The sequence below is a fragment of the Diabrotica virgifera genome, chromosome 9, assembly GCF_917563875.1.
Source record: "Diabrotica virgifera virgifera chromosome 9, PGI_DIABVI_V3a".
In the NCBI taxonomy this organism is placed as follows: domain Eukaryota; kingdom Metazoa; phylum Arthropoda; class Insecta; order Coleoptera; family Chrysomelidae; genus Diabrotica; species Diabrotica virgifera.
In genome coordinates this window covers 34,812,439-34,837,051 of record NC_065451.1, presented here as the reverse complement: position 1 = coordinate 34,837,051, position 24,613 = coordinate 34,812,439, and the positions used below count along the sequence as shown (strand labels likewise).

The following is a 24,613-nucleotide window of genomic DNA, read 5'->3' as shown; positions in this document are numbered from 1 at the left end:
GAGACTTCGCTCTCTCGTTTGTCTGTTATCGCTCTTATCTATTAACCTTATGGATTTGTTTTGGTTAATTTTGTATAGTTTTTTAGCCGACTCACCTTTTAGAATCCCAATTTTTTGCACTACTGATTAGTTTTTGACTTGGTTTTGCACTCCTTATACTTTGGTTATTTGTTTCTCGTTGAAATTCCCGATAAATCGGGTTAATTGCAGCCGAAAAATAACAAGGTATTTGTCTACTCGCTACCGTGTTGCCACTCAAAACCGAGAGGTACTGACCATAAAATCTCGAAAGCTACAATAATACTTCAAAAAATTATGCGAAATGAATCCAGATATGCCCACCTACAAACTATCATGCTAGGAAAATAAGAAAAATATTTAAAAAGCGAGGTAGAAGAAGAAAAAGAACGTCCTGGTTAAATAATCTCAAAATCTGGTTCAACAAAACGTCTGCGCAGCTTTTCCCCACTATCGTAGATAAGATAAAGATTGCCAAGATGATCGCCAACATTCGTCACAAGCAAGCGCATCAAGAATAAGAGGTCTCGCTTGTGTAACGTCAAGTAAGTCGCATGGCTTTTGTATAATATATTCGTATTTCAATGAATATTTTCTTCAACCTTATCCTCGTTACACTTTTAGCATTACATATTACTTTTTTTCCTTTAAACATCTTTCTAATTTTTTGTGGGTTATTTTACTCTACCTGAAATTTATTAAAATTTTATAATTTATTATTAACATTGATTTTTTAACATGTTAATCCAAATAATCTAAGAAACTAAAAAAATATTTTATCTACTCTATGTCATATTATGTATAAGGTTTTAGTTTGTGAAAACTGCCATTATAGATAGCAGTGCGTGAAGGATTTAAAGTGTGCGTGAAGTAACAATGTATTTTAAATGGGATTTACTTTTTCGCACTGTTTTTAAATTTTGAGTTATCATGGTGACCATACTTAACTTTCGCGTTGTCATGGTAATGACAATATGAGCAATGAATTACAACAAAAGTTTTGACAGTTTTGTGGTTTGAAAGTAATTAGAATTTCTAAATGTCTTTCTTTCTTTCTTTCTCCCCTTCCTTATACCCTTTCAGGTGTCGGATTTGGGTTTAATTTAGCTACATATTCACCCATCTCTTCCATTCTTTTCGGTCCTGTGCTATTAGTTTCATTTCTTCTAGCGTTTTCTGTTTGATTTTTCCTGCTTCTACTATTTGCTGTATCCATTTTTTCTTCGGCCTGCCTTTTTTCTTTTTTGTAATATTCCTTGTTTCGTGAATTTTCCTTGCTAGTCTACTAGGTTTCATTCTCATCAGATGTCCATACCAGTTTAATTGCCTCTTTATTATTTTATTCATTATTGGTTCCTGTTTAGTTATCCCTCTTATTGTCTCATTTCTTATTCTATCCCATTTGGTCTTTCCGGCTATAGCACGTAAATGTCTCATCTCAATTGCATTTATCCTACTATTATGCTTTTTCTGTAAAGTCCAATTTTCGCTTGTATACAGTATCGTCGGTATCACAATCGTATTATATATTTTAATTTTTGTTTCGTGGGACAATTCTTTTTTCCTCAGAATTGGCGCTAATGCGTAGTACAGTTTATTTGATTTTTTAGTTCTGTTTGTTATTTCGAGGTCTATTTTCCCATCATTGGTAATAATACTTCCAAGATAATCATATGCTGTAACTATTTCCAGTTGAGTATTTTTGCATTTTATAATTACTTCATTTTCTTCCTTTTCGCCGATGACCATTATTTTACTTTTCTCGATGTTTATTTCCATTTTTAATTTCTGTATTTCTTCTGTCCATATATTTATGAGTTTTTGCATTTTTGTCACGGAATCTGCTATAAGGACTATGTCATCCGCATACAATAGGGCTTCTATTTTTATTGGCTGTAATCTTTGGTATCCTATTGTTGTCTGTATTTGGTTCGTTCTTTCTCCAGTATTTCTAGTCAATTCATTCATGACTATTATGAATAGTAGCGGACTAAGACTGTCTCCTTGCTTGATACCTCTTTCCCAATTGAATTCTTCAGATCTTTCTCCTGCTATCTGTACACGTCCTTTTACTACTCCGTATATATTTTCAATTATTTTTATCAGTGTACTTGGTACTTTCATGTTCTGCAAGCATTTCCATATAATTTGTCTTTCTATAGAGTCGAATGCTGCCCTTAGATCTATGAATGCTAGAATGAGCTTTCCCCCCGAGTCAGTACTTCTTTCTATTATATTTCTAATGATGTAAATGTTATCGTTTGTCTGTCTTTCTGGTCTAAACGCTGCTTGTTCTTCTCCCAGTTCTTTTTCTACCTCTTGTCTTAGCCTCTTCTCTACTATTTTCGTGTATATTTTAAAACATACCGATGATAAACATATTGCTCTATAATTTTCGCAGTTGACGTGTTCTCCCTTTTTGTATATTGGCACTATAAGGTTACTTTGCCAGTCTTTTGGGATTTGCTGCTTTTCCCATGCCTCTTTGTATATTTTCAACAACCAGTTTATCCCTTCTTCTCCCATGTACTTGACCATTTCCGGGTCTATGTCATCATCCCCTCCAGCTTTACCTATTTTTATGTTTGATACTTCCAATATTACTTCTTCTCTATTTATTTGCTCTATTTCTTTGTTCTCGTTATCTTGATATGTTTCATTTCTATCATCTATTATTGCATTTCTAAATTTGTTTTCATAGTATTCTTTCCATACTTTAGCTATTTGTTCTGGAGTTGTTTGGATTTGGTTTGTTGTATCCCTTACGGCTGTTATTTCTTTATGTTTTCCTTTCTTCATATGTCTGATTGTTGTCCAGAAGCTTCTATTATTTGTTACATAGTTTTGTTGTAATTCTTCTCCAAACTCTTCCCACGTTTTTACTTGTTTTATGGTGTTTTTCGCTAATCGTCTCAGCCTTTTGTATTCTTCTTTATCTTCTTCCAGTTCGGTCTCAATGTATTTTTTCCATGCTATTTTCTTTTTCTTCACTGCTGTTTTAACTTCATTGTTCCACCATCTCGTTCTTTTATGGAGTTTGTTATGTTTTCTGATTCCACATATTTCTGTTGCTGTAGACTTTATGACTACTTTGAAGGCGTTCCATCTTTCTTCCAGTGTCCATGCCTCTTTTTGGTTTTCTAGTTGTCTTAATCTTCTATTTGTTTCTTTTTTGTAATGTTCGCGCACCTGTTCTAATTTGAGCTTATTTACTTTTACTCTTTGGTAATCTTTTCTTTCCACCTCCTTTATTTTTTCATCCTCGGGTTTTGCAGTAACCATCCTGTGCTCTGTAGCTAGTTCCGGTTCCTTTTCAGTTAAGACGTTATGTATTTTATCTTCTAGGTTTATCGTATAAACTATGTAATCTATCAAACTTTTCGCTCTTCTCTCTTCCGCCACGAACGTATATTTGTCTTCGATGTTTTGGTTTGTAAATGTGTTTCCTATTAGTAGGTCATTTGCTTGGCAGAAATCTAGCATTTTGACACCATTCCTGTTCAAACATTCCTCTCCGTATTTTCCAATGCATCCTAATCCTTTGTTGACATCCTTGCCCACTCTTGAATTCCAATCTCCTAAAATTATGATTTTCTCTCTCGATTCTCTTAATTTGTCTAGTGCTCTTTGGAGTTCATTGTAGAATTCTGTCATCGTTTCTTCATCTCTGCCTTCAGTTGGTCCATATAATTGTATGAATCCTATTTTGTCTTTTAGGTCCATTTGGATTGTTATAATTCTAGGTGATAATGTTTCATAGTGTGTTATTCTTGGTTCTAGTCTCTTATTTACTATTATACCAACTCCTTCCTTTGCTCTTTGTCCCTGCGGTACTCTTGAATAATAAAGACTATATTCCTCATTTAGATTTATGTGCCCTCCTCCTACCTTTTTTGTTTCACTTATTCCCATTATTTGGATACCCATTTTTTCCATTTCTTCAGTTATTTCTATTTCCTTTCCATTTAGAGAGGTCACGTTCCATGTTGCTATTCCTATTTGTTCTGATTCTTCATTTACAAAACTAGTATTTGATTTTCCATTATTGTTATTACTACTACTACTACTATTTATACTACCTATACTACCAATATTTCCACCACCCATCCTATTTCTATTATTATGTTTAACATTTGAACTCCTAAATCTAATCTTATCACTAATCGAGTCTATACTTTTATTTTCATTGTCCAGTGTATTCGTAATTTCCTTGTTTTCTGATCCTTGTCTGGCATCTACTTCGTCTCTTCTCTGTCGCTCTGCTAGTTTTTTGGACTCGCTACCTCCACTACCTTTTCCTCATTGTAGTTCCATCTCCATTCCTTACCATCCACTGTAATTTTGTTGTACCCAATTTTCACTGTTTTTCCTTTATCTCTCATTTCCCTTGCTTTGTCTCTTAGAGATTTCATTTTTTCTCTCTCTTTTTTTGTAAGGTCCTCTGTTATCCATATTTTCTTGGGTTCAACATTCTTTAGTTTGTTCCTATTTCGTAGAATGGCTGTTTTTTCTGTTTCGTTTCCTAGTTCTATTAAGCATGTTCTTATTCCAATCTTACATGCTCTTTTAATATTAATATTTACACCTAAATGTTTTCCAATCATATTTGTTGCTCTTTCTTTCAGTGTTGCTGAATCGTCAGTATCAATTTCTAACCCACTAATAATTAAATTATTTTTCCTTTTGTCTTTGTCCATTATTTCTATTGTTCGTTGGAGTTCTTTTATATCTTCTGTTATCTTTTTATTTTCTTTTTTAAACAATTCATTTTCTTCTATCAAATCTTGTCTTTCCTTAGTCCATTCATTTTTCATTTTTTGGATTTCTAGTTTTATAATAATTATTTCTTCATTATTTTGTTTTATTTCTTCTTTTAGTTCTTTTATATCACTTCTGGTCTTCTTATTTTCTTCCTTCATTTCTGTTTTTAAGTTATTTATTTCTGTTTTAATCTCCTGCTTCAGTTCTGCTAATATGTTCTTTATTTCATCCATTTCTTGCTTTTCCTTATCGTCTTTTTGGGGTGGTGTTCTTATTGTTGACTTACTTTTCTTAAATGCTTCCTCTTTGTCAAACGAATTATCATGCTCCGGTTTGCTCCTTTTATTGTTCATTCGAGTGGGATTATACCCGTAACCTTATTTTGTTTAAAGTTGGCGTCAGGAGTGTCTTCCACCCTATCCGTTCAGAGAAAAACACTACCTACCTACTTTAATTTAATTTATCTTCCACCTGATTAAATTTTCCAAAGCCGTCCCTGACTTTTATATTTAATTTTGCTAAACGGCTGGTCTTAATCTATTCTCGACAAGTCTTTTGTTCCTGATTTATTTTATTTAGTTTTTGATTATAATATGCTCAAATATTAGGTACTGGATTTTTGATTTTATGAATATTAATCTAGGCATGCATTAACTTACAGTTTTTCTGAAGGCTTTTGCGTTGTGTCGTACACTGCACTTTCCTTTAACTATTAATCTTACTTTTAATATTTTATTATTTGTTTATACCACTTAATTTTTGATTTTTATGAGAGCTAAATTTTTCACGTTGTTCACTTTCGATTTCCAGGACCGGACCCCAATTTTTAAATGTCAAAGTTCTAAAAATTGTAGAATAGAAATGAATTCCAGTGACGAAAAGTTACAGCTTTTTTATTTGTTTACCGTAGATAAAATATTGTATGAAACTGTGCGTGCAGTACTTTTTGCGAACTTACGCGATTTATAGCACTCGCTCCGTTGTCGCTCGTGCTCTAAAAATCGCGTGCGTTCGCAAAAAGCATACTTCACGAACTGTTTCATAAATAATTATTATCTACTCCATGTCATATTATGTATACTTTTTGAGTTTGTGAAAACTGTCATTATAGATAGAAGTGCGTGAAGGATTTAAAGTGTGCGTGAAGAAACAATGTATGTTTTTGACACACTTTCATATAATCAAATGTCCTTAACTTTCGCGTTGTCATGGTGATGACATAATGAGCAATAAATTACAATAAAAGTTTTGACAGTTTTGTGGTTTGAAAGCAGTTAGAATTTTTAAATGTCAAAGTTTTAAAAATTGTAGAATAGAAATGAATTCCAGTGACCAAGAGTTACAGGTTTTTTTATTTGTTTATCGTAGATAAAATATTGTATGAAATTGTGCGTGAAGTACTTTTTGCGAACTTACGCGATGTATAGCACTCGCTCGGCTGTCGCTCGTGCTCCAAACATCGCGTGCGTTCGCAAAAAGCATACTTCACGAACTGTTTCATAAATAACTATTTTGGGGGGCAAAATGTGAACTTACTCAAAACAATTTCTGTCTAAAAATTGCTAATCTCTGAATTATAAATTTTTTAGAGTCGTTTTATCAAGAGTTTATTGAGAATAAGAACAAGAAGAAGAAAAAAAATAAGAATAATTTTATTCATGAGTAAGTCGATAAAAATACCCAGCTGTTCTTAACTCAAACATCTCATTTTCCATTGCCTTTATTTAAAATGTACTCGTACGAAGCGCAAAGAACTGCGATGCTCGTTAGTTCGTTACAGTTTTTATATATGTCACGTCTTGCTTCAGTTCGATACTTTTTACAGTGTATTTACTTCACTTTTACATAGGCAAAGTGGGGGTTTATTGAATTTTGATGCGGAAATGATTAAAAAAGTTAATCCCCATTGATAATCAAAAGGGTCGTTACATGCCGCTCTGATTTCTTGCACATTCATTTTGACAACATGTATTTTTTGCATGGATTCTCCTGTACATACTGTTTTTGAAGCTCATAAACATTTTTCAAACTCTTAACTTTTCTGAAGTGTCTGACACTTCAGCTAACCTACATATGTCTAATTACTGTCAATATTCCCTCTAAATGAAGAAACACAAAAACTAAATTTTAGTTTTAAAAATTAAAAAAATCAGTTATTTAGTGAATTTGGAAATGTAGTGCTACTTCCCATCAGGATTTATACCATTTGCTGTTTTGTCTGTGAAGTTATAAAAATCTTATATGTTATGTGTTAATTTATTTATTTATTATAAAATTTTTTCTCAAGTAAGTGCCTGCACCCTATCATTATTTATTCAATATTTCTTTCTGAACATACTCTATCATACAATAGCTCAAACAAAACCCCCTTCCTTTTCAGATCACCTTTAATTTTTACAGTTTTTCAACCAATATTATTTTGACAATCTTTTATATCTATCTTTTTACCTAATTAGTTTTCTTATAATCCTCTACATTTCATAGATTTCAAAGTGTCAGGCACCTACAATTATATTAAATATATGACATCCCTTAGTCCTTTGACTGGGAGCAATACATACTTAAAAATTTTTTTCCTATTTTTCATTTTCTTAACTTTGACCTCTGCCCATATCTCAAAACATCTACGAGCAAAGACCATCACATTAGTACAAGTGTCTACAATAATGCTTTTTCGTACTTAGCTACATTAATAACATTCCCACTCGAACGTTGTCTTTCTCATTACTAACACAACATTCTCTGTTTCTCAACACACATCTTTCTTCAGAATCCATTCAAATTTCACTATGTTTTGACCTACGAAGCATGTCCGCTTGCCCTGTCCCTCACCTAGCTATCCTATTAGCATAAGTTGGACGTTTAAACATTGCTATCGATGAACTTGCAATGCATCCCTTGTAACGGCATGTAAGTGGATCAAAATGATATTATTATTTATTTTTTGAATTTTGAAAGCATTTTTAATTTTTTTAATTTTTGATAAAAAATTTTAAATAAGATTTTTTAATAATTTTTAAAATTTAACTCGTTCAACAAATAGTCATAAACCGCATGCATCCATGTGCGTATGCATGCTTATCATAATGAGTATCTGTTTCTCATATGTGTGCATATGTATGTAGGGATTCTTTAAAGACAATCGTTATAAAAGTCCGTTTGATGTTTAACAGTTTTAATTAATAAAATAGATAACTAAAACCTAGTATCAAATTATTGATACTATTAAATTGACGAAATGTAAAAGTGTTTGTGTAATTGCGACTAAAATTTTACGAGCTCTTGTTCTTAGAAAAACAAATGTATTTAGAGATAAGTAATTGCATCTAAACAATATTATAACCGACTTGTACGTCTTGAAGCGTCTTTTTACCCAAGAACACGACTGTCGCTGTTCTGATCTTAAAATCGACTGACTATACAACCCCTACGATAAAATAAATTCTGTTAAATACATCTAATCTCTCTTTTCCGTTTTCCAATGAGAACCAACCCATTAAAATTGGTTCAAACTATGTACCGACCTTTTCCCAATAAACGAAAACTATTAAAATTAGTCAAGGCGGCTACTTATGTTTATCTTGCAACTCTGATTCCCGATCCCCAAGCTAATCCTCACATGTGTTCTTATGCGTGAGACTCTTATTTCGTTTTCGGAATAATAATTAAGAAAATTTATATACAGGGTGCGCCAAACCTCTGGTCTTCTTTGATTACGGCTAAATTATGAGATATACAAAAAAATGTTTATAACAAAACTAATGTGTATCAAAGAGGTCTATAATTTAAAATTATTTTCAATTATACAGGGTGAGTCAGAACGACGGTATGAACCAAAGTTTTATTTTTTTAAATGGAACACCCTGTATATTAAATCATTTTTGAATATATTATTTAAAAATATGAAAAATTTGTATAAGGTCTTTAGGCCTAAAGTTAATAATTTTCAAAATATTTACATTTTTATTGAGAAAAATGGTAATATTTATAGGGTTGTGGATTATGTTTCCAAGGAAATAAAAATTTAGGTGATAGGTCAAAGTTTTTAAAATATAGTGTTATTTTCAAATAATTTAATATTTTTTACTTTTAGCCATAAAATATACAGTGTGATCACTATTTGCAAATACAAAATTTTCTCATTTTTTTTAAATGGGACACCCTGTATATTAGTTTTGCGTTTGGTAGTAAATATTACAACCTTTCTTTTGGTATAAGGTTGTATGTACCTAGAATGTTTCGTTTTGTAGATATTTAAAAAAAACTATAGATTTTACGTTTTTGCGGATTTTTTATTTAAAAATTTTTTTGCAAAAAAAATAATTATAATCTGGTTTTAGAAACATACAGTAAAATATAAAATATGAAAATACAAACGTAATTAAAGATTAAAATAAATCGTATGCTAGTACAATTCAATTGAATTTAATAACTTTAAATTATTTTACAAAAAATATTTTACCTTATTAATCAATACATAAATTAGTTACTAAATTAAAAAAACAACCAAATTTTAAATCAATTGTAGTAACACTTCTACCGCAGCAACTTTCATGTACCAAATTAATTGTTAGTTATATTGTATTTACAAGTAAGATCAGTTAATAACTTTTTAATTTACCTACATCTTGAGAACGTATAAAGTATTGTAGCGTGCTTAGTGTAATTACTTCTAATTACAATAAAACTAGCGGTTCGTAATTTATATACGACTTTATTTATATAAGTTACAGACGAATTTATCTTATACACTAAACTTATTCACAAAATATGCCCGTATTTATACCCAGTTGTTATTCTGGAACAATCGACTCCCATCTCGAGCTATCGGCTTGTTCCGCCTACGTGACGTACCTTCCAGAATTCTCCGGCGAGGCCTAGCACATCCGATTACGTCATTCTCGAGGTGTTTACTGTTATACGGGGATCGGCCAAGATTTCTCTTCCGCTACACTGCTCCCCTCTTAAGATCTGAGCGTCTCGATCAGCAACTCTAAATGAAGGCCCAGGATGGCGGAATCTACACGACTCTCCAGCTCTGCATACACCCTTCAAGAAGAAATAACAGTCTACTGTCTTTGAAGGGTACGACATCTTCGGGTTCATGCAACACACAGTGATTTGTACACCAGTTCCTCTGAAGACCACTTCAAGCATGCTTCTCACAATCTTCCAATCCAGATTTTCTACTGCATGGCCTATTTTTGGTAAAGCCAAATTTTTGATGTCATAATTACACACGATTTTCTTCAAATTAGTTAGAGCACGCCATATGTTCTCGTAGCTTGGCGTGTCCGTATAAGACTTTCGGGTCACCATATACAGCAAAGATCGAGGACCATCTTCCAATCGCAGTACTCTTCCAATTTTAGGCTGCTGATTTCTTAACTCGTCCAGGCGGCCGAACTTTCTATTGAATACGGACGATATTCCTTTAGTCATCTCGAGGTCTTGGGCAACACAGTGGGCCAGAGAGACGTTTTCTGGAACACCAAACAGATCTTGCTGAACTTCTGTGGTCACGCCGAATCTAGCACTCTTTCTCGCTGCGTAATTTGACATAAATTGATTAAAACTTGGCTGTGCGACATCTTTCATCTCCTGTTGGAGGACTCGTGCTTCTTCTGTTTCATTTGAGCCAGCATATGGTGCAAGACGATTTATGTGAATAACTTTTGGTTTACCGTTGGGCAACTTCTTAATTCTATATATTACGTCATTTATTTTCTTCTTAACTTCATATGGACCTTCCCATTGTCTTTGCAGTTTAGGACATAAGCCTCGACGACGTTGCGGATTATAAAGCCAGACAAGATCACCTACTTCGAAGCTTTCATTCTTGCATCGAGAATCATATTGATCTTTCATTCTGTCACTGGCTATCTGGATGTGTTGTCGGACAAGTAGTCTTCGCCTGCAACATGTTCCTCGGAAGGTCCGCAGCCAAACTCTAGGTCGCAGGGTAACCGAACTTCACGACCTAACATCAGGCAGGTTGGTGTTTGACCTGTAGTTTCATTTACGGCCGAGCGGTAGGCCATCAGGAATAAATGAATGTGTTGGTCCCAATCTCGCTGATGTTCAGATACAACTTTGGACAAGTGTTTACCCATCGTTCGGTTCATCCTCTCTACCATCCCATCTGATTGAGGATGCAGGGGTGTTGTTCTGGTCTTATTGGCACCAATCAATTTACAAACGTTTTGGAAAAGAGCTGACTCAAAGTTTCGCCCTTGGTCGGAGTGGATCTCCAAGGGAACACCAAATCGGCTAAAGAATTCTTTAACAAGTACCTCTGCAACGGTAGCAGCTTCTTGATTTGGTAATGCATAGGCCTCAGTCCATTTTGTAAAATAATCCATGGCTACCAGGATGTATTTATTTCCAGCATCGGTTTCTGGAAATGGACCTGCAATGTCGATAGCTACTCTTTCCATAGGACTTCCAACATTGTACTGTCTCATGGGTGCTCTCTTTTTACCAACCGGACCGTTACCGGATGCACACAGTTCACATTTTCGGCACCATCTTCTTACATCATCTTTACAGTTCACCCAATAGAACCGTTCTCGAACCTTTTGCAGAGTCTTCGTAATACCAAAGTGTCCACCTGATGTACCGTCATGCAACTGACGCAATACTTCTAACACTTTACTTTTAGGTACAATTAACTGAAGCTTAGATTCTGTACCATCATCGTTCTCAAAGGTTCTGTACAGAAGATCATCTTTTAGTACCAGGCAATTCCATTGGCTCCAGTAGGCCTTGACTTCTGGACTACATGCACTAATGTTCTGCCAACTAGGTCTCTCACCTTGCCGCATCCAATCCAATACTCTTTTTATACATGGATCATCTTCTTGGGCGTCTTGTAACTGTTGGGGCTGCCATTGCTCATTAATTACGGTGGTTCGTCTCACGGGGCAAAATCGTTCCTCTAATTTGGCACAGTGATTACAATTCGCACTGCATGGTCGTCTCGAAAGGGCATCAGCATTTGAGTGAACTCTTCCGGCCCTGTGTTCTATCTCGTAATCATATTCTTGTAATCGTTCTAACCATCTTGCCATCTGGCCCTCTGGATTACGGAATTGTATGAGCCATTTTAGAGCAGCGTGATCGGTGCGAAGAAGGAACTTTCTGCCATACAAGTATTTATGGAAATGTTCGCAAGCCTTCACTACACCCAGCAGTTCTCTTCTGGTAACGCAATAGTTTCTTTCCGGTTTCGACAGGACTTTGCTGAAATAAGCGATGACTTTTTCCTGTCCGTCCTGGATTTGGGAGAGAACAGCTCCTATAGCACTGTTGCTAGCATCGGTATCCAAAATAAATTTTCCTGCCTGTCCCGGGTAGCTTAATATCGGTGCACTGATCAGAGCCATTTGTAGTTGTTCGAAAGCTTTTTGGCACTCTTCACTCCATGTATATTCTTTGCCCTCCTCCGTCAACTTTGTTAGGGGCTTGGAGATATTGGCAAATCCTTTGACAAATCGTCGGTAATATGTACATAGGCCAAGGAAACTTCTAATTTCATGTTTATCTTTTGGTACTGGCCAATCTTTAATTGCATCAATCTTTTCAGGATCAGCTGTTACACCATTACTCGATACAATATGTCCTAAGTACTTAACTTCTCGTCGAAACATGTGACATTTCTTCGGACTTAACTTCAAGTTCGCTGCCCTCAATCGTTGAAAGACGTCTATTAGATTCTTGGCATGTTCATCAAAGGACCTTCCAACCACAATTACATCATCCAAGTAAACCAGGCATGTTTTCCATGTTAGACCTCTTAAAACGGCCTCCATTAATCTTTCAAATGTGGCAGGGGCATTACATAGACCAAACGGCATAGCCGTGAACTGCCAAAGCCCTGATCCTATCGAAAATGCGGTTTTCTCCCGATCGGCTGGCTCCATGTCTACTTGCCAATATCCACTTTTTAAATCGAGTGTGGAAAACCAACGAGAACCGGAGAGAGTATCCAATGTATCGTCTATTCTGGGCAAAGGATAACTATCTTTTTTTGTTACCGCATTGAGCTGGCGGTAGTCGATACAAAAACGCGTTGAACCATCTTTCTTCTTTACCAGAACTACTGGTGATGTCCATGGACTGTTCGATGGTTCAATTACTCCTTGTTTGTCCATATCCTTGATAATCTCTTCGGCCTCATCTCTTTTCGCAAATGGAAGTCGTCTAGGCCGTTGTCTGATTGGCTGAGCGTCTCCGGTATTTATTTTATGCGTTACTATGCTTGTTTTGCCCTTATCCTTCTTATCAATAGCAAAAACATCTTGATACTCTATCAGCATAGACCTTACTTTTTCCGTTCGTTCATAGTCAAGGTCTTGGCATCTTTCAATGATCATCTCGACAAGGTCTTTTGGATACTTTGACTTTGATGATTTCTCATTGGTATTCATAGAGCAAATTGAAGCCACGGGAACACACTGTCCGATCAAAGCTCCTCTACTTAACTTAATAGCAGTTTCCCTTAAATTCATAACTCTTACAGGGATGACATCTCGAACTTTTACCAAAGTTTTCGCCGTTAGGAACTCGACATTTTCTACATCTTCGACCATCCTTAAACTTCCCTCTCGGCAGTGTCCATCAAGCATGGTCATCAGAATTTTCTCACTATTACCGGGTATGGTTACGTCGCATGTAGTTAGTAAGCGGATGACATCTTCTTTGTCGTCGTGAAAGGGCAACTCTTCACCGTTGATCCTGAGAACTCCATTTTGAACATCCAATATTGCCCCCACTTTTCGTAGTACGTCCATCCCCAATATGAACTCGTCAGAGATCTCGGCAATTAATACTTGATGTTCAACTGTGGTCTGGCCAATGGATACTGACATATTAGCCTCGCCATATGTATTAATTAGCTCACCAGTTGCTGTTCTAAGCTTTACTGTTGCAGGTGATAATTTATTATGGTCTCGTACTACATCTGGACGTGCGATAGTTCTCGTTGCACCTGTATCCACCAAAAATGATCTACATCTATTATTGATACGACCTTCGATGTATAAGTTGTGGATTCCACCGGAGGACGTAAGGTTGACAGTTACTATGGGGGCTCTAGTTCTCGAGGTCGGCAGTTGCCCCTTGGTGTCGACCCGCTCTAGTTTTCCGACGGCTGTACGATCTTCTTACAATTACGTCGAATGTGGCCTACGTCTCCGCAATTCCAACATCTAGGCTCGCGTCTCTTTGGCATCTGATTACTCAATACTCTCCGTATCATTTCCTCCAGACGTTCATCGTTGTGTTCGTCACTTTCTTCAATGGTTCTTACTCTATGGCTTCGTGAAGTTTGACTAGCCGTTTCGTGTTCCAATGCAATAGCAAGTGCTTCATCTAAAACTTTCGGTCTTGCTAGTCGTAAAGCTTTCTGTAGTTCACTACCTTTCAGCCCATTGACAAAGGTATCTACCGCAATTTCTTCTAAAACGCTGTCTGGCACCTCCGGATAAGCCAACCGCACCACACGAGCCACATCTGCTTCAAATTCTTGCAGATTCTCACTTGCTCGTTGACTTCTATTTCTCAGTTGTGCTTTGTATACTTGTAGATGGGCATCTCCATAGCGTTTTTCTAGACGAGTGAACAAGGTCTGGTAACATTTTTCTTGACCCTTAGGAATTGATCTTAATATATCTGCAGCATCACCTCGCAAAGCAGCAGTCAAGGAAACAGCCTTTTCTTGTTCGGTCCAATGGTTGGCGGTCGCAATAGCTTCGAATTGTCTAAGGTATATGGACCAAGAGGACTTCCCATCGAATGGTGGTAATTTAAATCTCATATGATGCGATGTTTCGTCTCTCGGTGTTTCATCCTTCACTACAAGATCTAAAGCTACTGCATTAACTGATGGTTGTACTTTTGTATCAGTTATCATGCTCTCTAGTTGTTTGATCTTCTCTTCTAGCATTTCTTTATTGTCGTCTACACTTTTCTGTATCTTATCGAATGTTCTGGAAACTTCTTCAAATTTCTCGTCGGTCTGTCTACAAACGTCTTTTATTACTTGAGAAACACTTTCAAATTTCTCATCGCTTTTTCTAGAAGTTTCATCGATCTTTTGAGAAATGGTTTCGAATTTCTCATTGTTTTTTTTACTAACTTCTTCAAGTTTCTCGTCGCTTTTTCTAGAAGTTTCATCGATCTTTTGAGAAACACTTTCAAATTTCTCGTTGCTTATCTTAGAAGTATCATCAATCGTTTCAGAAACAGTTTTTAATTTCGATAAGATTGCTTGTTCTGCTGACTGGAAGTGGAACGTCTCTGGATCATCTCCGTTCTTCGTTAGGACTTCCTCGAGTCGTGCTTGTAGGACTATCTTGAGCCCACTGCTGTCCAGATCCCGTTCCTCTAGCTGTTCACGGAGCTGTTTTACTGTAAGTTCTCGTAGCAACATCTTTGGTCGGCACACACGTACTTTCCAAAATGTCTTTTAAAAGTCTTTCCGAATACCGAATAATCAACGCACTTTAACTATTCCCGACGAATAAAGTCCAAAAGTCTTTTAAAGTCTTTCCGAATACCGAACAATTAACGCACTCCGGTTATTCCCGACGAATAAAGTTCAAAAGTCTTTTAAAGTCTCTCTGTAATTCACTTATTTATATCGCACTAAGTTTACCGAACACCGACACCAACTGTAGCGTGCTTAGTGTAATTACTTCTAATTACAATAAAACTAGCGGTTCGTAATTTATATACGACTTTATTTATATAAGTTACAGACGAATTTATCTTATACACTAAACTTATTCACAAAATATGCCCGTATTTATACCCAGTTGTTATTCTGGAACAATCGACTCCCATCTCGAGCTATCGGCTTGTTCCGCCTACGTGACGTACCTTCCAGAATTCTCCGGCGAGGCCTAGCACATCCGATTACGTCATTCTCGAGGTGTTTACTGTTATACGGGGATCGGCCAAGATTTCTCTTCCGCTACAGTATGCTTTGAAACAAATGAACGTTATGGAAGTATATTAAGAAGTAAATAGTATCTATGTACCTACTCGTGTCACAAAAGCTGGTAATAATTTCTAATGGTTTCGCCCAAAACAAATGTCATATCCAAAAATTTTTCGGTTAAAAAATTAAAATTTGAAATATAAAAAATTGTTACAAAAATTTCAACTACAAAAGTATTACCAGTTTTTGTGACACCAGTAAATACTATTTATATTAATAAATAATTTGGATGATACATTTAACATTCATTTGTTTCAAAGCATACTTTATAATAATTTTTATATTCTCAAGATGTATGTAAGTAAATTTAAAAGGTAAATTAAAAGTTTAACTAAATACAATTTAAATAACAATTAATTTGGTACAGGAAAGTTGCTGTAGTAGAAAAATTACTACGGGTGATTTAAAATTTGGTTGTTTATTTAATTTAGTAACTAATTTATGCATTCATTAATATGGTAAAATATTTTTTGTAAAATAATTTAAAGTTATTAAATTCAATTGAATTGTACTAGCATACGATTTATTTTAATCTTTAATTACGTTTTTATTTTCATATTTTATATTTTAGTGTATGTTTCTAAAATGAGATTATAATTATTTTTTTTGCAAAAAAATTTTTAAATAAAAAATCCGCAAACACGTAAAATCTATAGTTTTTTTAAAATATCTACAAAACGAAGCAAGCTAGGTACATACAACCTTATACCAAAAGAAAGGTTGTAATATTTAGTACAAAACGCAAAACTAATATACAGGGTGTCCCATTTAAAAAAAATGAGAAAATTTTGTATTTGCAAATAGTGATCACACTGTATATTTTATGGCTAAAAGTAAAAAATATTAAATTATTTAAAAATAACACTATATTTTAAAAACTTTGACCTATCACCTAAATTTTTATTTCCTTGGAAACATAATCCACAACCCTATAAATATTACCATTTTTCTCAATAAAAATGTAAATATTTCGAAAATTATTAACTTTAGGCCTATAAGACCTTATACAAATTTTTCATATTTTTAAATAATATATTCAAAAATGATTTAATATACAGGGTGTTCCATTTAAAAAAATACAACTTTGGTTCATACCGTCGTTCTGACTCACCCTGTATAATTGAAAATAATTTTAAATTATAGACCTCTTTGATACACATTAGTTTTGTTATTAACATTTTTTTGTATATCTCATAGTTTAGCCGTAATCAAAGAAGACCAGAGGTTTGGCGCACCCTGTATACAGGAGAATTTAAAATTAAGGTAAAATATTTACAATTCTACATTCGGCCATCCTGTTCGAATTCGACCCGAATTCCGTGTAGTTCTGTATCCATGTCTTCATATATACTCAGTACCCGTTTATTACCATCACTATAGGGTATAAACTTAACTTGTCTACGTGCCGTCCTTGTTCTCTCTCTGTGTTTCAGCTCGTATAGACAATCTTCCAGTATTAATGACCATCTGACAACTCTGCTAGTTAACTCCTTTCTACACCTCGTCTTCGTAAATGCGAAACAATCTGTATATTTTTTAAATTTGATTCCGAGTAGAAAAAAACGCAATTTTTTCACCGCTTGAATTATAGCTAACACTTCTATCTCATAACACATATATTTTTCCTCGGCTGGAGTTATTTTCTTGCTAATGTAATAAATTGGGTGAAGTTTATTATGGTTTTCCTATCTTTGTAAAAGACACGCTCCATATACATAACTGCTGGCGTCTGTATGCAATTCTGTTTCTATCTTATGAATGTGTTTATACCACTTCGTCGGTTCCTCTAGACTGAGTTTAGTTAATACTGGGATTAACGTTCTATTCATGCGTTCTACTTGTCCATTGCCTCTTGGTACGCCTGTTGTAATTTTTACATGTTTTATATCTTCACTTTCGCAATAGTCTTCAAATTCCTCTATATCCGTCTTTATTTTTGTATCTTCTGTATGATTCAGCTGAAAATCATTATTGAGTGTCGTCTCGCTAATTATTGTAATCCTCCCTATAAAAGTATCTACTCTTTTTTTAGATAAAATTATTCCGTCTTCGGTTATTGTAACTTCTGCTTGTGTCAGTATATTGTTTCCGAGAATAATTTTAACGTCTAGTGCTCCTTTTGGAATAACGTGAAATAAAATATTAAAATCCTCTCCTTGAATTTCCACCATTTTATTAAATGAACCTAAAATTTTAACTCTCATACCTCCTAATCCGCTTAAACCTAATACATTTTGTGAAAGAATCACGTCATCAAAATATTTTTCAAAAATATCCTCTCCTACTGAACTGATGTCACTTCCTGTATCCAATAATGCACGCAGTGATAATTTTCCAATCTTCAATGTTACCGAGTTTTTATACCCCAAGTTAATAACATTTACATGTCCAGAAGTTGATGGTTCTTCTTCTTTCTCATTGCATCGAAAGGACTTTTGTCCAAACTGAAGGCATTGAAAACATTTCACTCCCTTGGCTTTGTCAGGACAATCCGTCGATCTGTGTCCCTGAATTCCACAATTAAAACATTTTTCTTCCTTTTTATTCCTACTTTGGGGCGATCTTCTTTCATCTCGTCTTACTTCCTCGTTCGTCCACGTCGTTTTATGCGTATCGGTTTTAACTGATTTTTGCGTCGTCTGTTTTTTAATCAATTCGTACAGTTTAATCTTCTTTTTAAAGTCACTGAAGTTTTTGGCACCATAACGTATTACTTTATTAGCAGGGTCGTCCAAAATTCCCTCAATTATATACTACATTATGACTTCATTTTCGATGATTCCTCTGCTACCGATTTCTCTCATTTTTAGTACATACTCCTGTACGCTTTCACCTTGTTTCTTCTTTCTATTCATCAGAATTTTGTGTATTTCGGCACTACTTATTTTGTTCTCAAACTCTGCTGTCAGTTTTTTCTTCAGGAGCATCCAGCTATTAACTCCTTTCTCTGATTGTATATACAGTTTAGCTATTCCTTTTAGAGATCGTTTAGCAAAAATTAGCATTTGCAAATCATTCCATCCCATCAGATTGTAAATTTCTTCAAAATCAGCGATCCATTTTCCTATGGGATAATCGTCTTTTCCGTCGAAATTTCTTATACTGTCCTCTACGTCTCTAAAATTTAAGGCAAATGAATCATTCAGTCTGCCTCTCGTCATTTTGTTTGATTTTGATTTATTCCTCGTAAATAAATCCGTCGTTCTTTTATCTTCCCTCTTGTTCGTCTTCGTGATAAGCGTCTTTATCACTATTAACGTCGTTATCCTCATTATCGCTATCGTCTTCTGTAACGTATTTACCGTTTTCCTTGAGATAAACGGCTTTATCACTGTCATCGTCGCTAGCGTCTTCGTCTTCATCGTCATTCTCGTCTTTAAAATTGAAGTCGTTCAAAAATGAACAAATACGTTCAATCACGTCGTCCTCTGAACCAGCGTAGTTCAGATCCAACACATGGCAAACTGCCACTAAGTCCGACATGCTTAGTTTATTTTTCATGTCGTCTAATTTTGTAGAATATTCCTCGGATTCTTTATCCCACGCAAAATTTGTAAAATTCCGCAAATTCTTCCTTGTTTGATGCGGCAACGCTTTATCAGCGTATGCAACAACATGCAACGCCTTAACAGCACTTAGTGCCGAATTTCTAAGGTTTAAACTAATTTTTGGAAAATCGTTAAGAGTTTGTTTAGACTGCATTTTAAAAAGGTATATAATAAAAAAATAAAAACAAAAAGATATATTTTCTTTTAAGTAAAAAGTTAGATTATTTTTTCCCGTGTGCAAATTGTATTTGTGAACTGTAGAATTGTAGTCGCTTTTACTTCAAAATTATCAATATTTACTACAAATAGTAACAAAGTTATGATGTATTAAAATAAATGAACAAAAAAAAAAACAATGAAAAAACAAAAAAAAAGTTAATCGTTAAATAATTGATCTTTCTTTCTTTCTCAACATTCACTGTTTATCGTCAAAGTTCCAGTTCACAGTTCCTCGAAAAAAATAATCTTTGGTCAGGTTTCTACTTTTCAGATACCAGAATAAAGTGTCTTGACTACTTTTAAAATATTGGAAAAAACACACCTGATTTCTCCTTGGTAATACTGCTTGCTATGATTGGGTCTCATCGTCGTCGTCGTCGTCACTGCCCAAACAGCCGTCGTATTTGCCTAACAGCGTCGTCTACACTGTACTAGCCTGCTACTCCACCAACACAACAATTCACCAACAGTTTCCCAAAGTATGAAAGTCACCAATAGTTTAAAAAAGTCCGAAAATCACCAACAATTTCCACGTTTCACGAACAGTCATAAACAGTTTCCAAAAATTACGTCACGTCACTTAAACCGATTTTTTAAATTACACGTCACTTTACGGTATTTCGCAAACTTTATAACGAAATTGTCTTTCTTAGATCCGCAATTGAGCCCCCAAGATATAGGGATTCTTTAAAGACAATCGTAATAAAAGTCCGTTTGATGTTTAACAGTTTTAATTAATAAAATAGATAACTAAATTATTGATATTATTAAATTGATGAAATGTAAAAGTGTTTGTGTAATTGAGACTAAAATTTTACGAGTTCTTGTTCTTACAAAAAGAAATGTATTTAGAGATAAGTAATTGACTGTAAATCGACTGACCTTACAACCCCTACGATAAAACAAATTCTGTTAAATACATCTAATCTCTCTTTTCCGTGTTCCAATGAGAACCAACCCATTAAAATTGGTTCAAACTATGCACCGACCTTTTCCCAATAAACGAAAACTATTAAAATTAGTCAAGGCGGCTACTTATGTTTATCTTGCAACTCTGATTCCCGATCCCCAAGCTAATCCTCACATGTGCTCTTATGCGTGAGACTCTTATTTCGTTTTCGGAATAATAATTAAGAAAATTTATATATACAGGAGAATTTAAAATTAAGGTAAAATATTTACAATTCTACATGTATGTATCAGTTTGTTGTTCTGAAATGTCAACAGTTGCATACTTTTCAAATTTTGGCTTTTTATTAGCATTTGTACAACCAGACAATGTTCTAACTCTGGCTTTCTTTAATTGTAGCATTTAACTACTGGAAACGCCGACCTGAAGATGATTTGAATAGTGTAGAGATCGAAACCGGTCGTCAAAGTATTATTAAATGATTGTGAGTAAGTCTGTGTTTCTTTACTTCATTTAATATGGACTCACATATGCAACCCATTCAATATCTTAACTTTTCTCTTGGATCTTTTTTTAGGTTTTTTCAAAGCAGACTCCCCTACAGTAAGTGATTCACCGTGAAAAGAACTACTAGAGTTAAAGCGATTCAACTGTTTACTTTTTGAAATTATCATTTCATCATTTTCAGAATCGGTGTTAGAGAAATAGTCAATTTGTTGTGTCCGCTGGAACTGCGCTGAAAGGACGTATCTAATGAATTTTGTTGAAGTTCTTGTTTCATGTCAAATGAAGTTGAGAATGTCGTATAAATATAATATTCATTACTATTTTGGTCACAAATACTGATTCTGAGTTACATTGCATATCCAAATTTGGTGTATTTGGGAAAATACTCGTAGAAATATTTTCCGCCAATTGGAGCCACAAAACATGCAAACGTAACCGACATAGTTTATAGCATTTGCGATCATTTGTCAGTACTTTCTTGTCGTTTACGATGTAACAAGCGGAACGTAAGGTTAAAATGTGGTGGTTACGAGAAAAATTAACAATTTTAGACAATAATATGGGAAAGGTAATTTTGAATCAGCAGTGGGAAGAAAAGACTGGGAAGGAAATTTATTGATACCAATACACAAGAAAGGAGATAAAGCGGAATGTGATAACTATAGGTATAAATGCTTATCATCAGTGGCATATAAAGTCTACACCGGGATAATAGAAAGGAAGCTCAGGAAAGAACTAGAAGGAAAACTAGAAGAAGAACAAGCGGCTTTTAGGAAGGAAAGATAAACAACAGATAATATATACATAGGTACTGAGAAATATAATTGAAAGGAAAAACGAAATAGGAGAAGACTTATACATATATTACGTTTATAGATATTAAAGCTGCTTTTGATTCTATAAATAGAGAAGTAATATGGTCAGTAATGGAAGACCTGCAAATCCCGCAAAAGATAGTAAGCCTGGTAAAAAGTACATATAGAAACGTACTTGCTAAAGTACAAATAAACGGAAATAGATCGCCGATAATAAACCTAAGGAGAGAAATAAAACAAGGGAACCGTCTTAGCCCAGTTTTGTTTATATTAGTAATGGATAGAGTAATGAAGAGCACTAAACGAAGGTCAAGGCAATTACAGTCAACAATAGGGTACAGGAATTTAGTACCAGTGAGAATGGAGGGAATACTATATGCAGAGGACCTAGTAATAATAGCAGACAATAAAGAGAAAATGCAAAAATTAATCGATATCTGGGTGGAAGAAATAGAAAATTTGAAAATGGAGATAAATGTAAAGAAAACGAAGTCCATGATAGTAACTCAAAGAAAAGGGAAGAAATAAACCAAACGATATTTAGGTGCAAAAACGAAATATTAGAAACAGCCTCGACGTTTGAATACCTGGGAGTAATAATATCAGAGGATGGAAAGATAGATCAAGAAATCTCATACAGGACGAAAAAAGCAAATAAAATCTACTCTGCACTAAATAAAACAATATTTGGAAAGAAAGAAATTGATAAAGTAATAAAACTAAAGGTATACAATGCAATATCTGTACAAACTTTAATATATGCAAGTGAGACATGGGTGAACAATGCAAAAATAGACAGTACAATAAACGCAGCGGAGATGAAGCAGCTGAGAAAAATAGCAGGAAAAACGAAATTGGACAGAATAAGAAATGAAGGTATTAGACAAAGACTGAAACAGTAATCAATAATAACCAAGATCAAAAAAAGAAAATTGAAATGTTATGGACACATTAACAGAATGGACCAGAGAAGACTACCAAAGCAGGTGATGGAATCAAAAAGATTGGTAACAGAAGGAAAGGGAGGCCAAGGAAGAGATGGATCGACCAGATTATAGAAATTGGACAGGAAAAAGGAAAATCACACCAACAAATGAAAGAGTTAGCAATGGACTGCAAGAAATGGAAGATATGGATAAATGATGAATAAAATTTCCGACGCCCCTGAGGTGTATTAGGAGTTTCTAGAAAGAAGAAGAAGAAGAATCAGCAGTACACTATCGTAAGCAATGATTTAAATTTATGCATTTAAATTTTGGCCAAATTGGCGTTTACGATGTGTTGTCGAAAACCCGTCAATATCATACTGAGATTCATAGATATCTTTGTTTCCATATTTACGCGCGCATTGTATATCGGAACCATCGCGCACATCAAGTCGTTTTATCAGAAGTTTATTGAGAATAAGAACAAAAAAAAAATAAACATAAGAATTATTCTATTTTTGAGAAAGTCGATAAAAACACTCAGCTGTTCTTTAACTCAAATACCTTATTTTCCCATCGCGTTTATTTAAAATGTACGGAGCTCAAAGAAGCACCGTGTTTGTTAGTTCGTTACAGTTTTTATGTATGTCACGTTTTGCTCCAGTTTGATACTTTTTACAGTGTATTTACTTCACTTTTACATCGGCAAAGTGGAGGTTTATTAGGTTTTGATGCGGAAAGGGGAGAAGTAAAGTAGTGTAACGGAAGTTTTAGTTAAATCTTATTTAGGGAAACAATTTTGTGTTCCGTAGCCATTTTAAAAAATTTATAAAAATATATTTAAAATTCTTCGTAATTAGCGTCGTAGCTTCGAATATAGTCCAGGAACCGAAGCTTTTTAATTAACTATTTTTAATGGGAAATAAGCCACAATTTTACTAAAAAATGATTTTATTAAAAAAACGATAAAATTCTTTATAAAAGGCATATTTGTTAAAATCGCTAAAAAGGGCTACATCACAGAACATAACTAGTTTTCGATCGGATGACCGATCATCATCAGTGTTTACCTGAATCTAACATGCTAACCACCAAAATAAAAAATATGTGGGTAAAAACCCTTTACAATTGATGCAGTATCTATATTAGTGCAAAAATATTATTTTTTTATGAAGCTGATGATAAAAGCCTTGATTGAATACACGAATTCGGTTATTCAATCAACGATAAAAGCTAGCGGAATATGTTATATTGATTATTCTATCACAATTAATTCCAGTGTTGAGTTTATTGCTTTATCATTGCATTTTTCTTGATAAATCACCATACTCTAATACGTTTATAACCTATAATATTTTTATGCACCTGCACCTATGTAATATAAATCTATTTATTTCTTAGCGAACCCATAAAAATTTTATGTATCAAAGGTAGTAAAATTTAAAAATATTTATACTCACAAACATATTTTCCAGAGCGTGCTTCGCCAACCAACAATTTAAAAATACTGGTATAAACAGGTTTCGTAACGGAGGATAAAAAAGCTGGAACAAAAAAGAAATCATGTTATTTTTTATAATAGTGCTTGTAAACATTTAAAAATTAGGGGAAAAATAAAGTTTGTGATATCGACGCTGTTAAATCAAACCGGCTTAAGTGCAAAAATCTATTTTTGGGATATTGGTATCAGAATATTTCTCTTATTATTGTCTATTTTTATCTCAAGTCGACATAAAATTAGAATAGAATAGAATAGAAATATGCTTTATTGTCATGAAATTTATTTAATTTGCGAATGAAAAGGATTCTTAGATTTACAAATTTCGATGGCCTGCTTTTCTGAACATATATTTGTGTTCTGTAGTTCATCTTTGTTGTTGCATAAATTGGTAACTGGATTTTACGGG

General features: G+C 34.3%; 1 protein-coding gene across 1 annotated transcript in view; it reads right to left on the bottom strand.

Annotated features, from left to right (window-relative positions):
• Window positions 1-24,245, bottom strand: part of LOC114330269 (potassium channel subfamily T member 2) — a 630,795-nt gene extending 606,550 nt beyond the window's left edge. Inside the window, exon 1 of the mRNA XM_050662017.1 lies at window positions 24,167-24,245. Within this exon, the coding sequence (XP_050517974.1) occupies window positions 24,167-24,172 (6 nt within the window). The 5' untranslated portion in view covers window positions 24,173-24,245. The remainder of the gene's footprint in view (window positions 1-24,166) is intronic.
• Between the last annotated feature and the right edge of the window lie 368 nt (window positions 24,246-24,613).